The sequence below is a fragment of the Acipenser ruthenus genome, chromosome 7 (genome assembly GCF_902713425.1).
Source record: "Acipenser ruthenus chromosome 7, fAciRut3.2 maternal haplotype, whole genome shotgun sequence".
In the NCBI taxonomy this organism is placed as follows: domain Eukaryota; kingdom Metazoa; phylum Chordata; class Actinopteri; order Acipenseriformes; family Acipenseridae; genus Acipenser; species Acipenser ruthenus.
Window position 1 is genome coordinate 7,434,405 of NC_081195.1, and position 14,458 is coordinate 7,448,862.

The window sequence follows — 14,458 nt, forward strand, 5'->3', positions numbered from 1 at the left end:
ATAATTAACATTTCTGCCCCCCCCCCCCCCCTCCCCCAAAAAATGATGTTTCATTTTCATAAGTGCCATGAAAAAGTGTTGTGTGTCGCAATGACAAGGGATTCGTTTTTGTTTCGTTCTTGCTGCTGGCATGTTCTGTGGAAGGGTCGTGGAAGGGTAGGGTGGGGGGAGGAGGGGGGGGGGGGGGGGGGGGGTTTGTTCACATTCTGGAAATTGAACTCTTCATGTCAGTCAATGTCAGATTTGTAACTCCTTCTGAATACACGCTGTGATATCATCTCCTTGTCTTATTAGTTCAATGATACGGATGTGGATGTTTGTATCGCTGTATGGTACTGAAAATATTGTGAGATTGTTGGTTAACTTTATTAACTCAACTACCGTAATTTAAAATGTGTGTACATTACCTTTAATAAATAACATAGCAATACATTTGTATGTAATGCTCACACAAAAAGAAAAAAAGGGGCAATACATTGAAACAAATAATTGTAGTTTGACAGCAGTTTAATTATTATTAGAATCATGGACCTCAATAGCTTAGACACATTCAGGTTGCTTTAGACCTGACGTGTTTTATTGTATCGTCAAGTGACCTTTTCCCTGGTCACACCACAGTGAGGCTGGCAATGTGAACATAAACACTGTAAGACCTGTTTAAACGACAGCAAACAAACTTATAAAGTTTGGGGTTTTTTTTATGAATCATGTGGGAATCAGATTCATTTGCTCCAGAAATTTCCACTGTAATGTTGTTCCCCAATAAATCAGAGTTGACACCTATATGAAAATCTGCTGTAGGTGTCTCAGTTTTTAGCAAGCATATGTTGATGCCGGAATTTTAAGTTAACTCTGCTGAGAATTCCAGCAACTGCGTGAAGAGCTGGTCTGAAATATCAATGATCTTAACCAATGTATTTTTCTTGCTGTTCAGAATCGCTTTATTTATTATTTTCTGTTTCAGTCACTGCATACTGGCGACTTTGTAAAATTCAGAGGTTTAAAGCCCCTGTGGCCTGAACAGAGAGCTCCAAAATGTCTTCTCTCTAGGTATAGCTTGTACACCAGAGTGTGACCATTAACATGTTCCCCCCCCCAGCATCTAGTGAAGACCTACATCTGTAGAACAAATGTGATATATCTCTTACATCAAAACTGAATTTAAAAGAACCGCTGTGGTACCTATTGAGATCTTCTCTTAAAGTACAATTGGTACACCAGAGTGCAACCCTATTGAATCCTGCAAGTCTGGCCAATTGATGATATAAAAATTATTGCTCAGTCAGTACCACACACGAGACTGAGGGAAGCCTGCTTGTTAGCAAGGACTAACAGCCTACACAATGGTGATGCTAAAAAGATGTCACCAAAACGGCATCAAGATACTGTGGTTGAGATTGCAAGCAACCACAACCGAAGCGAGTATCTAGGTCCTGCGCAGTGCTGGGCACCACGTTTCAGACAGGCCTGTGCGTAGTATCTGTAAGTAAACAGAAACACAAGAGAAAATACTTTCTCAACAAAAAACAGTAATTAAACAATTACAGAAATAATATACAATGTCTCGAATTGTGCAAATTAGCAAAAACAAGAAATAAAATAAGCTCTAGCCGGAGCTATGCAGCCTGGGGGGGAGTACAACGGCAGCCAGCTAATGTTACTGGATCCCTGGGAAGGAGTGACTTGAGCTGCGGGCTTCATGTTTTGTGCCGTAGGGCAGCTTTGGTATACAATTTTCAGGATTCGGGTCTTTAGGAGGTAAATATCCATTCTGTAATGGTTACGTTTCGTACTTGAAAGGGAACTTATTATTCTTAATATACAACAAACACAATTGATTTAGCTTGTTCCTGGATAAGCACTGGTAACCTGTCAGCATGGCAGCATATCCGTGCATTCATTTTATTATCCTCTTTATTAAAAAGTAATCCTTCAAAGAAAGCATTGCTCAGAAGCCTGCTTGTGATACCCCTGCACGTGCGATTCTAATTGCAGCATTCCCCTGTGTTTAAATACCTGGAGAAATGCAAGCCAATAATAGAACAAAATACAATAATAAAAATTTACAATGGACATATCACACTTTAAAAAGCATTACAACATTCCATCCTAAAACATGCTACAGCACAGTAAAAATATTGCAGATAACACTCCTTAAGTTAATGATTCCAGAAGAATATTTTTTCATGTACAGGTAGTTTACTCTGCAGAATTAAAAGCATGCAAAATGATAGAAATTAAGGGTAAAAATTGCAATACACGTGGTCATAACATGTAGTTAAACGTGGCCACAAATTAGAAAGGGAAGATGCAGTGGTTGTTGTTTTTTGTTAGCTTAATGTGAAAACAGTAATAGAGATAAAAGCACTGCAGCATATTCAAATACTGTAATATTAAAAAAAAGAATCACATTTTTAAAAAGTTTTTTAATCTATGTGTCCCGGTTCTGATCTTTGGAAATCTGGTCACTCTAAACATGGCAAATGGCTGATAAACAGGTAAGCTTGATGACCACAGACACACGCATGCACACCAGCGGCCAGTTTACAAGGTGAAGAATTCCACATGTAAATTTCCTCTCAAATAATATTATGGAATTAAAGACTGTGGCAGCTCTGAGGCTAATGTTAATTATTTTGAAGCTCATTTTCTGAGAGAAACAAACCAATTACAAGGGTATAAAACTAGCAATAAATAATTGCAATCCAATTTGAATGATGCATGTTTAAAGAAGTAGTAAAACTCGCTACTTTTTAAAATATGCTTTATTTGGCCTTCTCTGTGGCACTAACTAACAAAAACAAACAAACTAAAACCTTCCAATATCTACTGCACAGCATGGGATACCAGGGTGGAATGGGACAAACAGGTTTTAGCATTTTCAAATGGATTCCATTGATTTGAAGGATGCCATCTGGCAAGAGGTGTTGAGCGCCTGTGTGAAAATGATGCAGTCAGCTGTTTTAAATGCTGTCTGAGAGAGAACTATTCACATTAGGCAGCTAACGCAATACAATGGACATGCGTCAGCTACTTGTATGTCTCAGTTACTAAGACCCATAGCGGTCGTTCCTGTCTGTTGTTACGCCCGTTACTTGTTTTATTGCTCCGTGGTGAATGGTTTTTCCTCTGCAGAATTAAAAAACAGCCACCTGATTGTCTAAAAAAAAAAAATGTTTTCCAAACATGTGGGCTGTCCCTCTCTGGTTCTTGTAAAGGAAACTCCAGCGATACCAGGTACAAGGTGTTACAGGCTAGTCCCCCCTCCTCCTCTCCCTCGCCTCCTCCACCCTCTAGCTTCCTAACTCCTGCAGCTGAGGGATCGGTACCTTGAAGATCACGGTGCTCTAATTATGAGATTTAAACCCCCTGTAGGTAACCTGAGCCACAGATTTAGACCTGAGAAGGATTTATGCACAAAAGTGTAGCACCAGCAATACAGAAGAATGAACATTCTAATTAGGGCACCACAGGATGTAGGCCATGAGATACCAATTTCATAGAGCGTAGATTTCAGATGGTTTGCACTTTTGCTTTTCTTCCCCATTTAAAATTTCTGCAGACATCAAGGCTATCTGCTTTTCATGACCGAGTTGGCTGCCACAGAGTGAGTCACTGTCAAATGATTTAGTCAGACTGCATTCCATGGCCGTACTCATACAGTATGTATCTGTTTCCTAACAGCTTTAAGAAAACAACAAAATAAATAAGTATATGTGAATAAAATGAAAGTGGACAACAGCGGCATCCTGTTTTTGCCCCCTGGCTGAGATATCAGATAGAATCAGATTTGTCTGGCCTTCATAGATGACAGCCGTAAATTGGCCAGCAGTGGTCCTTGCAGCAATGATTCCGTGGCAGTGTGTAGGCGTACAAACATACTTTCAAACACATGGACATATAATCACACATATATAGACAACCTTACACAAATAGTACAATTTCTACAATAAAGTGCAGTATTTTTGACACGGTTACTCTTTAATGTAATAGTGTTGTGGGTATTTTATTTTAATGTTACTGCATCCAAAATACTGCAGTATTAGTACACACAAAGAGGATACACAAGTACTCACATACTGACCAAACGCAGTGTCTTTTATTTATAATATTTTACCAGGAAACTTAGTTACAAAAAAAGCATGCTTGTCTGTGATATTTCCTCCAGTTTGTGAACCACAGTTAGAAATTATGGGAATGACACAGACAGGATTGAAATGATAAACATGAGTACATTCACTCAAAATTCACCTTGCTCATAAAAAAAACCAGTGCAGAGTAGGTTAATGTCCTCTAATCTTTGAGGACAGACAGAGAATCACAAGTGAGATCATTGGGTTGTTCACTGTAGAGTTACAGGTACTTCTGTTCGCATTGTGAAGGGAACACCGGTTGTGTTTTCTTTTGTCCCCCATGGCACAGGCAGGTCAGACTGTGACCCAGTTGTTAAGGCCTTCTGACAGTGTGTCATACAGCAGTCTCCTACAGTAGTCCACTTGTCACATGACTGCCCATGCTGGGATTCTAACTACAGAAGCCTGGGGGCACATGGTCAGTGGTAATCTATTGTAGCAGATGCAGGGGCTATATATATATATATATATATATATATATATATATATATATATATATATATATATATATATATAACCACACTTGAATTATCCAGCCAGTTTGTTGAGGATTTCTCCACATTGTGATTGTGTTTCTCTTGTTAAGTTCTGTGTGTCGTGTCCCCCGCAGGAGATCAGCGATGCAGAGATCCTGGAGCTTGTGCACAGTGCTCTGGGCCGCATGACCGTCATTCGACAGATCTTCCCCATGTGGAAGGACAGCAACATCCGCTGCATGAGGAACAACCACCGCATCTCCTCCCTGCTCTGCGACCCCCAAGAGGGGTACCTGCAGTCTCTGCAGGTGGGCCCTAGAGAACAAAAACTGATTTTACAAAGAAGGAAGAGAGGGGAAGGGAAGGATTGGGTCAGTGCTAGTGTATTTGAATGTTGTAGTGCAAGTTTATTTCTATTTGCATTATAGTTTTATTCACTGCAACTATTTAGGCTTGTGTAGAATAGTACTGTTTGTGCGTGTTGTTTTATAATAGTAGCTATGTGTTTAATATGAACGGTGCTCTGAGGTGTCCTTGTTGTCCTTGTTGTTGTTGTTGTTGTTATTGTTCAGCTGCTCTTGAGTCAGTGTGTAGTGTTAGGGCTAGGACTAGGGCTAGACTTGGGGTATGGGGTTAGGGTTAGGGTTAGGGTTAGGGTTAGGTTTGATATTGCCATAGAGAACAAACGCCATCCCCAACTTGAAATGTTCAGTTTTCCAATGTCATGTGTTACTAAAAACAAGTGTATTGATAAACTGCCACTTAACTCCAGGCTCAAATATACAAGGTCAAACCACAACCAGTAATAAGGTAAGTAGGTGGCAATTTGTGTTTCTTTAAACTATCCAATCTATTTTATCTGTGGATAAAAATTCAGTTGTATATATTAAAAAAAAAATCATACTAGGGACGCGAGTGAAGGCTGCACACGTAAATACACCCATCTTTGTGTTTCTAAGTGTTGGTGACAACATCAGTATTTTAAAGACGTGAACTCTACTGTTCTACTGTACTACTACTAGCTAGAAGTGCTGCTTACAGTCCCTTAGACACAATGATTTGTCACATATAGCAGCCAGGAGCTGCTCATTCAGCAGAATCTTCAGCGGCCGACCCGACTGTCCTTGGAGGGTTAACCCTTCGAGCACCATTGTTGAATTGGAGTTTTTGAAAGCAGCTGTGGCTTGTCAGTAGGTTGTAGATGCAGCAACTGAGTGGTGTAGCCTCACTGAAACTGGAGTCAGAATATAACTAGTGCAATGACATCATTGTTTGAAGGCATTGTAGTTCTTAACAGCATTGAAGTGTCATTTATAGACAGAACATTATATACTGGAATGTCACATTGGAATTGTCACAGATGGCTTGAGTGGTGCGTGTGGGTGGTGACGTCAGGTTCAGGAAGCAGTAGTAAACACAGATGATATGGGGCTCAAACGGCCGCAGCTATATCTTTATTAAATAACAAAACAAAACAGTTATGCAAAGCATTGGCCAAAACAAAATAAACACAAACAATAATGAGGTTGCTAAAAGGAGTACCTCGCACTCTCTTTCTATAGGCTCTCCTACGCTCCTCCTTCAATGAGCCTGGAGTTGTTTTTTAATATTCTGTGGCTGGAGCCTTAATTACCCATTAATCAAATAATTACCCTATTAAGGCTCCAGCCACATTCCCACAAGATTTTATTGGGATGGGGATTCAACCCCATCCACACCAGCTACACTTTATAAGACTGGCTTTTCACCGGTCTCAAATAATAAATAATAATGACGAACGGCTCCCGTCCGCCCGCATACAAACACATATAATAATGATACAAATGAAAACAATAACACATCAAATATACACAAGGGGTGGGCACCCCGTCACAGGAATACATTATGAAATTATGTTCAAAATACTGTGTTCTGTACACCACCTACCCCACCCCACCACCCCTTTAGTCGCCTGTTAGTACATTTGTGATATATACTCTATATGGGGTATGTTACAGTCTGCAGATAATTGCTCCAATTTTCTTAAATTATGTGCTTTATACTCGCTAAATTGGGTGTTTAAAATGTTTTAGAAGGGACTAATTATGCATCTAATTATGCATATAACATGGGCCGCTAGCCTTAAAATAAATACTTTAAATACTATAGTACATGCTGCTTATTAGCAACCTCTCGGCTCCCAGCAAAAAGTTGTTAGTAACCGAACGTTGTTATTAAGCGAAAAGCCACATTTTCTTTTTTTTTTTTTTTTTTTTTCTAATAATTTAGTCTTTGCCAATTAGTTTTTATTATTTTCTCCCCAATTTGAAATGCCCAATTATTTTTTAGGCTCAGCTCACCGCTACCACCCTTGCGCTGACTCGGGAGGGGCGAAGATGAACACACGCTATCCTCCGAAGCGTGTGCCGTCACTGCGAACTCACCGTGCAGCCGCCTCAGAGCTACGCAGCTCTGGGCAGCTTACAGGCAATCCCGCAGGCGCCCGGCCAGACTACAGGGGTCGCTGCTGCGCGGTGAGCCGAGGACACCCTGGCCGACCTAACCTTCCCTCCCCTCGGGCGACGCTCGGCCAATTGAGCGCCGCCCCCTGGGAGCTCCTGTCCACGGTCGGCTATGGAATAGCCTGGACTCGAACCGGCGACGTCCAGGCTATAGAGCGCATCCTGCACTCTAGCGAGTGCTTTTACTGGATGCGCCACTCGGGAGCCCAGAAAAGCCACAAAAACGATGTATACTATAGTTGTAGAAACAACACGTCTTGGTTCATTACAGTGTTAAAAAATAAACACGAAAAACACCAAATATCTAATTTCTACAACTGTAGTATACATCGTTAACACAGCACACGCAACATATAACACAAAATACGCACAGGGGCTGGGCACACTGCCACAGAGTGCCATTTATTTATTTATTAGTTTATTTATTTATTTCGATATACCTTAATAGTGTACAGTACTGGTGTAGTAAAACATTGGAGCTCAATAACAGTAGCGATGTATGGTAAGGAATGGTAAATCTAAGCAGGTTAGATTGCAACATGTGTGCAGATTTACAAAGGTGGAATTAGATGCTGTCTAGTAGTGAAGCTGTGGATTTTGCTGTGTTGTGCATTCACTGCTGCTCTGACTCTCTGAACATGTGTGTCTGTGGTTTAGGTGTCCAACCTGTACCTGTACGACAGCGTGCTGATGCTGGCCAACGCGTTTCACAGGAAGCTGGAGGACAGGAAGTGGCACAGCATGGCCAGTCTGAACTGCATACGCAAATCCACCAAGCCCTGGAACGGAGGCTGGTCCATGCTGGAGACCATACAGAAGGTGAACCTCTTTGCTGAATCTTAGCGAAGTCAAGTAAACAATCTAAATCAACCTAGATATCCCGAAAACAGTAATCACTTGGTTAAGCACTATGCTGCCATACAAAATGTGACACATAAACTTGCTAATTTATTTAATAAATCAGTGAAAACCGTTGATATTGTTTTCCTTGCCTTCTGGCAGTCATGAGTGTTTTTTTTAATAACATTGTATTGTAATTATAATGCTATAAAACAAAAATAAACATGTATTATTATTAGTAATAATAATAATAACTAGAACTGCCAGGCAGTTTTATGACTTCTAAGCTCAGTACCAGTTGGAAATTTTGGCAAGCTGTAGCATTGCAGCACAAGTGTCAGCAACAGATCTGTTTCATGGAACAGTTTTAATTCAGAATACTGCTTTAGTTCATTATCTCACGATGCTTTATATTATTATTATTTATTATTTGTTTATTTAGCAGACGCCTTTATCCAATGCGACTTACAGAGACTAGGGAGTGTGAACTATGCATCAGCTGCAGAGTCACTTACAACTACGTCTCACCTGAAAGACAAGGAGGTTAAGTGACTTGCTCAGGGTCACACAATGAGTCAGTGGCTGAGGTGGGATTTGAACCGGGGACCTTCTGATTACAAGCCCTTTTCTTTAACCACTGGACCACACAGCCTCCTATATATATTTATAACTTTAAACACCATAGTAACTACACACTGTAAGGAGAGGTCAGAGGTCACGATCAATGTAACCATAACCCTATGTGCACTGTAAGGAGTTATAAGCTAGTTTTACATTTGACCTTAGAGAGGTCAAAGGTCACAGGCAAGGTGATGTTTGGATAGAGCATATATGGGTTCCTATCTGTGTTCTATAATAACCATTAACTTATATACACTCTGTAAGGAATTATAAGCTAGTTTTACATTTTAACTTAAGGAGAGGTCAAAGGTCACATGCAAGGTCATTTTTGGATAGAGCACATGGTTTCCTATATGTGTTCCATGGTAACCATTAACCTATCTGCACTTTGTAAGGAGTTATAAGTTAGTTTTACATTTGACCAAAGATTTTGAAAGGTTTTTAAAGAAATGCGTCAGGTGGCCATATTGGTTTAAGCACAAACACCATTTTTGAAAAAGTAAATTGTATTGACACAGGTATGATGCTTGTCATCTTTGGAGTTAATCAACTAAACCGTGTTCAGCTGAAGTGGTTTTAAATATAAGAACGAAACGTAGGTCTGGTGGCCATCTTGTTTTACAAAAGAACACCATTTTGCCATATGTGAATTCCATTGTCCCCAGGATGATGCCTACCAAGTTAAGTGTTAGTTGGTTAAACGGTTTGCAAACAGAGAAGCAGTTTGATGTTTGGGGAGCGTTTTGGTGAATTTGGTGGCAGCAATTTTGATAGTAAAATTTATCGGAGCAAACTTGAAGCGGGTTTGTTTGCTGATGATGTATGCGAAGTTTCAGATCAATTGGTTCATCGCTTCCCAAGAAGATGATTTTGAAAGGTTTTTAAAGAAATACGTCAGGCCACCATCTTGGTTGACACAGGAGCGCAATCTTGTTTGCATCTGAACTATAATCTACACAGGATGATACCTGCCAAAAAATCTTTACAATACCAATAGGCTTCCCAAGCCAGCTTGGAAGCCTAATAATCATCTTCATCATCATCATCACCATCATCATAATTATAATACTAAATCAGTGAATTATTACATTTTGTATTTGAGCGACTTTCACATAATCACATTAAACTCACGCATGCGGCACACATACTTTTGTTTGTGATCCTTAAGACTTTCATTGTCAAGGGTATCTGAGGGCCCAGCCAGTAAAGTTAAATGAATCTTCTTTCTATTCAAAACCAAACACCAGGAGAATATTAATTACAATTACAAGTTGTCACGTTCACCAGACAGTCCATTAGTCTTTTCTTAAACGCACTGACACAGAGAAGCGTCTTCAGGTCAGGCAGGAGTCCATGATTGAGGAGTCTGATTGCAAAAACAATTTCGGTACTACTTCCAAATATGTGAAACCACCAATTGCACGGCTGGTGAATTACTGTTGGTGGGGCAACCCTGTAAACAGACTCCCCTCATTTGTTAACACCAAAGATTCTGTATCAATTCCAAAAGAATGTTCTACACAGATAATGCGTTCTATACGCATTCAAATGATACACCGTAGAAATTACTGTTAATACGTTGGGATTACTGTGAATTAACGGCCAGTATGTTAAAGTGTGACCTTCCGTTAGGATTGCTGATTCCTTATAACCATGCTATACAAACTCACCATGGGGCGAAAGCTGAGTGGAAACAAAAGATCTTAAATTTGACTATTAAGCCAAGCATGTTTTGCAAGAAAAGATTTGCCAAACTTATATAGACACTCTCACACTAGAAAAAAAAAAAAAAGTTAAAAAATAAATAAATAATAATAATTAGGACATTCAATTCTTGTTAACATATTAACAAGAATTGAAATGCAACAATTTGTTTTCAAGTCAGAAGCTCATTGGAGAAGGCATTTATTTGCCTGCAGTGGATTTAGTACGTTTCTTTGTACCTCCTCCGTTCATAGGAAGTCGGCAGCCTTGGGAGTCACTCCAATGCTATGAACCTCGATTTCAAAATAAATACAAATAAAAAGGATACAGATGTTTGATGTTTGATAGCATGCCAAGCATCCCCGACGAGGGATCAATTTAGCTGTCTCCAGGGCCCACATGGCTTGTGTGCATCATTTACTGATATTCCATCAGCTTTGAGATACGCAGGAACAGGAGAATGTTTCTGTTCAATTTCATGCCCTTTTAAAATTGTATGAGCCGCACACTGCTGAGTGGAAATGGCACACTGGGGGGTACTTAACCTTTTATCACATGGACACATGCTGTCCTTTTATTATTACTACTATTATTATTATTATTATTATTATTATTATCAACAACCATTATATATGTAGACAGCTTGGGCAACTCAGGTCCTGGGGGGGACATTCTACACCAGAATGATATCATGAAGAAGTTACCTGTTTTAATTCAATTAAACAATGGGGAACATGTAAGAAAGGTTGAAGCAAAGATTTAGTCAGAAAGGACCAGATATGCTTCCAAATGTATATGTCCTCAATATTTTCTTTTTTTTTTTAATTTAGTCGTTGCCAATTATTTTTTATTATTTTCTCCTCATTTGGAATGGCCAATTATTTTTAGGCTCAGGTCACCACTACCACCCCTGCTCTGACTCGGGAGGGCGAAGACGAGCACACGCTGTCCTCCGAAGCGTGTGCCGTCAGCCAACCGCTTTTTTTCACACTGCAGACTCACCATGCAGCCACCCAAGAGCTACAGCGTCGGAGGACAACGCAGCTCTCGGGCAGCTTACAGGCAAGCCTCTGCAAAGGAATAGCCTGGACTCAAACTCACAACGTCCAGACTATAGGGCACATCCTGCACTCCACACGGAGCGCATTTACTGGATGTGCCACTCGGGAGCCCTCCGTCCTCAATAAATTTAAAAGTATGACTTCTCCTTTTTGCCCCCCCCCCCCCCCCCCTCCCCCAAGAAAAGAGAAGAAAATGCTATAAATCCTTCTACAGAACCATCAATTCATCACTTCTGCTGTCCTCATACCAGACTGCTAGGTGCTAAAATGTTCTCCCAGTGGGGTAGGAAGGCTGTGACTTGAATATCTTATTCTACTATGAGTGGTGTGCAGGGAGCTGTAGACAGCACCTGAGGCCATAAATAAATATATAAAGAGAGTTTTAATGTTTAGATCAGTTTGTGTTTGTCAGTTTCCAGATGAATTAAGCATCTAAGCATTAAGGATGGGGATCATTTAAAAACAAGGAAAGTTGCATTTAGTGCAACCTGAAATGTCCTAAACTAACCTCCTCTTTAGAATTACTTTAAAAATGTGTTTTATTCTCAGGAGAAAATGACTTTGCACATGGTATTCTGGGACTGCAGTTTAGGTACGCTATAATGGCATTGTTACTGCGGGTATAGTTTTGTTAAACAGTACTATGGTTTTAATGTAAATTTGGTTTGGATCGAATATTTAATTTCTTTTTTTTTTTTTTAAACTACGGCTCCCTTTTGCCCTAGAATTCTCTTGCAGCAACGCCTGAACTACACATTATTCTCGCCAATTCCTAATCCTTTTTGGAATGTGTGTTCTGAATTGCGCAGGGCCGGATAAGCGGGCTCACTGGAGTGGTGGATTTCCAGGATGACGGTTACAATACTCACGTGCAGTTTGAGATCCTTGGAACAAGCTACAGCGAGACCTTCGGCAAGGACGTGCGGAGGGTGAGTACCTAGCACTCATGGAAATGTACATGCTGTGGGGATGGGAATGCATCCCCAGCCCTCTAACATACAAACTGCTTACCACAATACAACACATACAGTACATAGGCATTAAAACATTAGTGCTGAGGATGGAACAAGGTTTCGTCTTCAGTAAGATTTGTTAACAAGCTGCGCATTGAATAAGTAAAATTATCACGTTTTGGATTTCGCTCAGTTGTGGGCCAGGTAACCTGAGAAAATGGTGTCCAACATGAATGTGCTTGAGAATAAACCTGCAGTAGTTACCCTACATTCTTGAACGGTGCATTGCCAAACAATCACAGTGGTCTTTACTGTCATAAACCACCCTGTAACAGTTTTGTATATACCCGTGAAATATGATTAAAAACATGCTTAAAGTAACTACATTTTTAATGACATAAGAACATAAGAAAGTTTACAAACGAGAGGTCATTCGGCCCATCTTGCTCGATTGGTTGTTAATAGCTTATTGATCACAGAGTCTTGGTCTCTATTAAACGCTCTGTAAAGTGCCTTTTTTCTCTGAATATTTTTTTTAATTGATCTATTAAACCATTTTTGGCCATTTTGTTTTAGTTTTAGATTTGCTACTTTTGGGATGTAATTGTTTTGTGCCTCTAGTACTACATTTTCAAAAAACAGCCATCCTTTTTCTGTGGATGTTTTCTCTATTTTACGCCAGTCTACTTCTGTTAGTCTTTGTTTCATTCCTTCATAGTTTTGCCTATCTAAAACTGTAGACCTTAGTTTTGGTCCTTACTTTTGGGGTTTTAAAAAGCACTTCAAATAAGACCATGTTGTGATCTGAGTTTGCGAATGGTTCTCTGACCTCTGTTTTAGTTATTCTATCTTCGTTATTTAAAAAGACTAAATCAAGGCATGCCTCCCCTTTAGTCGGTGCCTTGACAAATTGCGTTAGGAAGCAGTCATTTGTCATTTCCACCATTTCAATTTTGTCTGTTGTGCTCCCCACCAGGTTTTCCCATTTTATATAGGGGGAAGTTGAAATCCCCCATTAGTATGGCTTCTCCTTTGCTACACACATTTCTGATGTCATTATATAACAGATTATTTTGCTTGGTGTCTGAATTTGGCAGTCTATAGCATGCCTTGCTTTTTTCTTCCGGATTTAACACTCCAAGGCTTCAAGACTATTTTTGATGTATAGCGCTACCATTCCACCTCTTTTGTCCTGCCTGTCTTTCCTATACAGTGTATACCCACTAATGTTATATTTGTCTCCATCACTCTCGGATAACCAAGTTTCTGTAACACCTATCACATCGTAGTTACTTGTTAGTGCAGTAGCTTCAAGTTCTAACATTTTGTTTTTGAGACTTCTAGCATTTAGATAAATACATGTATGTTACCTGAGTTGTAATGCCCTTGTTTTGATGTAGTCTCCCTTCAGTTTTTTTGATGATTTCTCCCCCTTCCTTTCTAGTTTAAATGCTTCTGAACCTCCTCGAAGATCCTTTCTCCGAGTAGATTGGTTCCCTTTTTATTTAAGTGCAGTCCATCCCGCCTTGTTGTAAAATGTGGGCCAATGTTCAAGGAAGGTGAAGCCTTCCTGTGTGCACCACGATTTCAGCCATGCATTTTGATTATGTATTTCCAGCTGTCCGTATGCTCCTATGCAAGGTGCCGGCAGTATCCCAGAAAATACCACAGTTTTAGTCTTGTCTTTTAATTTCTTTCCTAGCTCTCTGAATTTGTTTTGCAGTTTTTTTCTGCTTTCGCCCCCTATCTTCAGTAATACTTTTCTTTTGCACTCTGATTGGCAAGGGATGATACCATGATTTTGTAAAATTTAGATACTGATGAATCATTGACTGACCTTTTTGAGTTTTACGAGCTCTTCTAACAAACAGTTCCTAAATGCGAGGTGACGATATAGATCCAGTGTCACTGGGATAATACTTGTATTTGATGTCCAACATCTCTTAAACAATGGAGACAATAAATGTTCCTGAATGCATTTGGGATGTGATCAAAATGACCCGAATGATCCAATAGTGCCCTGGTAAACCTGGAGTCATATGGTGACTAAATTCCGGAGTCCATAGTCTCATACAGTCATTCCAATATCTCTCTATATGCCATTAATAAACAATTGCACATCAATATTATGCAAAGATGATTTTTGGAATAGATTGATCTGTTGTGGGG

General features: G+C 39.8%; 1 protein-coding gene across 2 annotated transcripts in view; it reads left to right on the top strand.

Moving 5' to 3' along the window:
* Positions 1 to 14,458, top strand: part of LOC117414865 (glutamate receptor ionotropic, delta-1-like) — a 269,999-nt gene that overhangs the window by 213,327 nt on the left and 42,214 nt on the right. For both annotated transcript variants that reach the window (XM_034024697.3, XM_034024696.3), the window contains exons 6-8: positions 4,744 to 4,917; positions 7,768 to 7,929; positions 12,146 to 12,265. In XM_034024697.3, the coding sequence (XP_033880588.1) occupies positions 4,744 to 4,917; positions 7,768 to 7,929; positions 12,146 to 12,265 (456 nt within the window). The remainder of the gene's footprint in view (positions 1 to 4,743; positions 4,918 to 7,767; positions 7,930 to 12,145; positions 12,266 to 14,458) is intronic.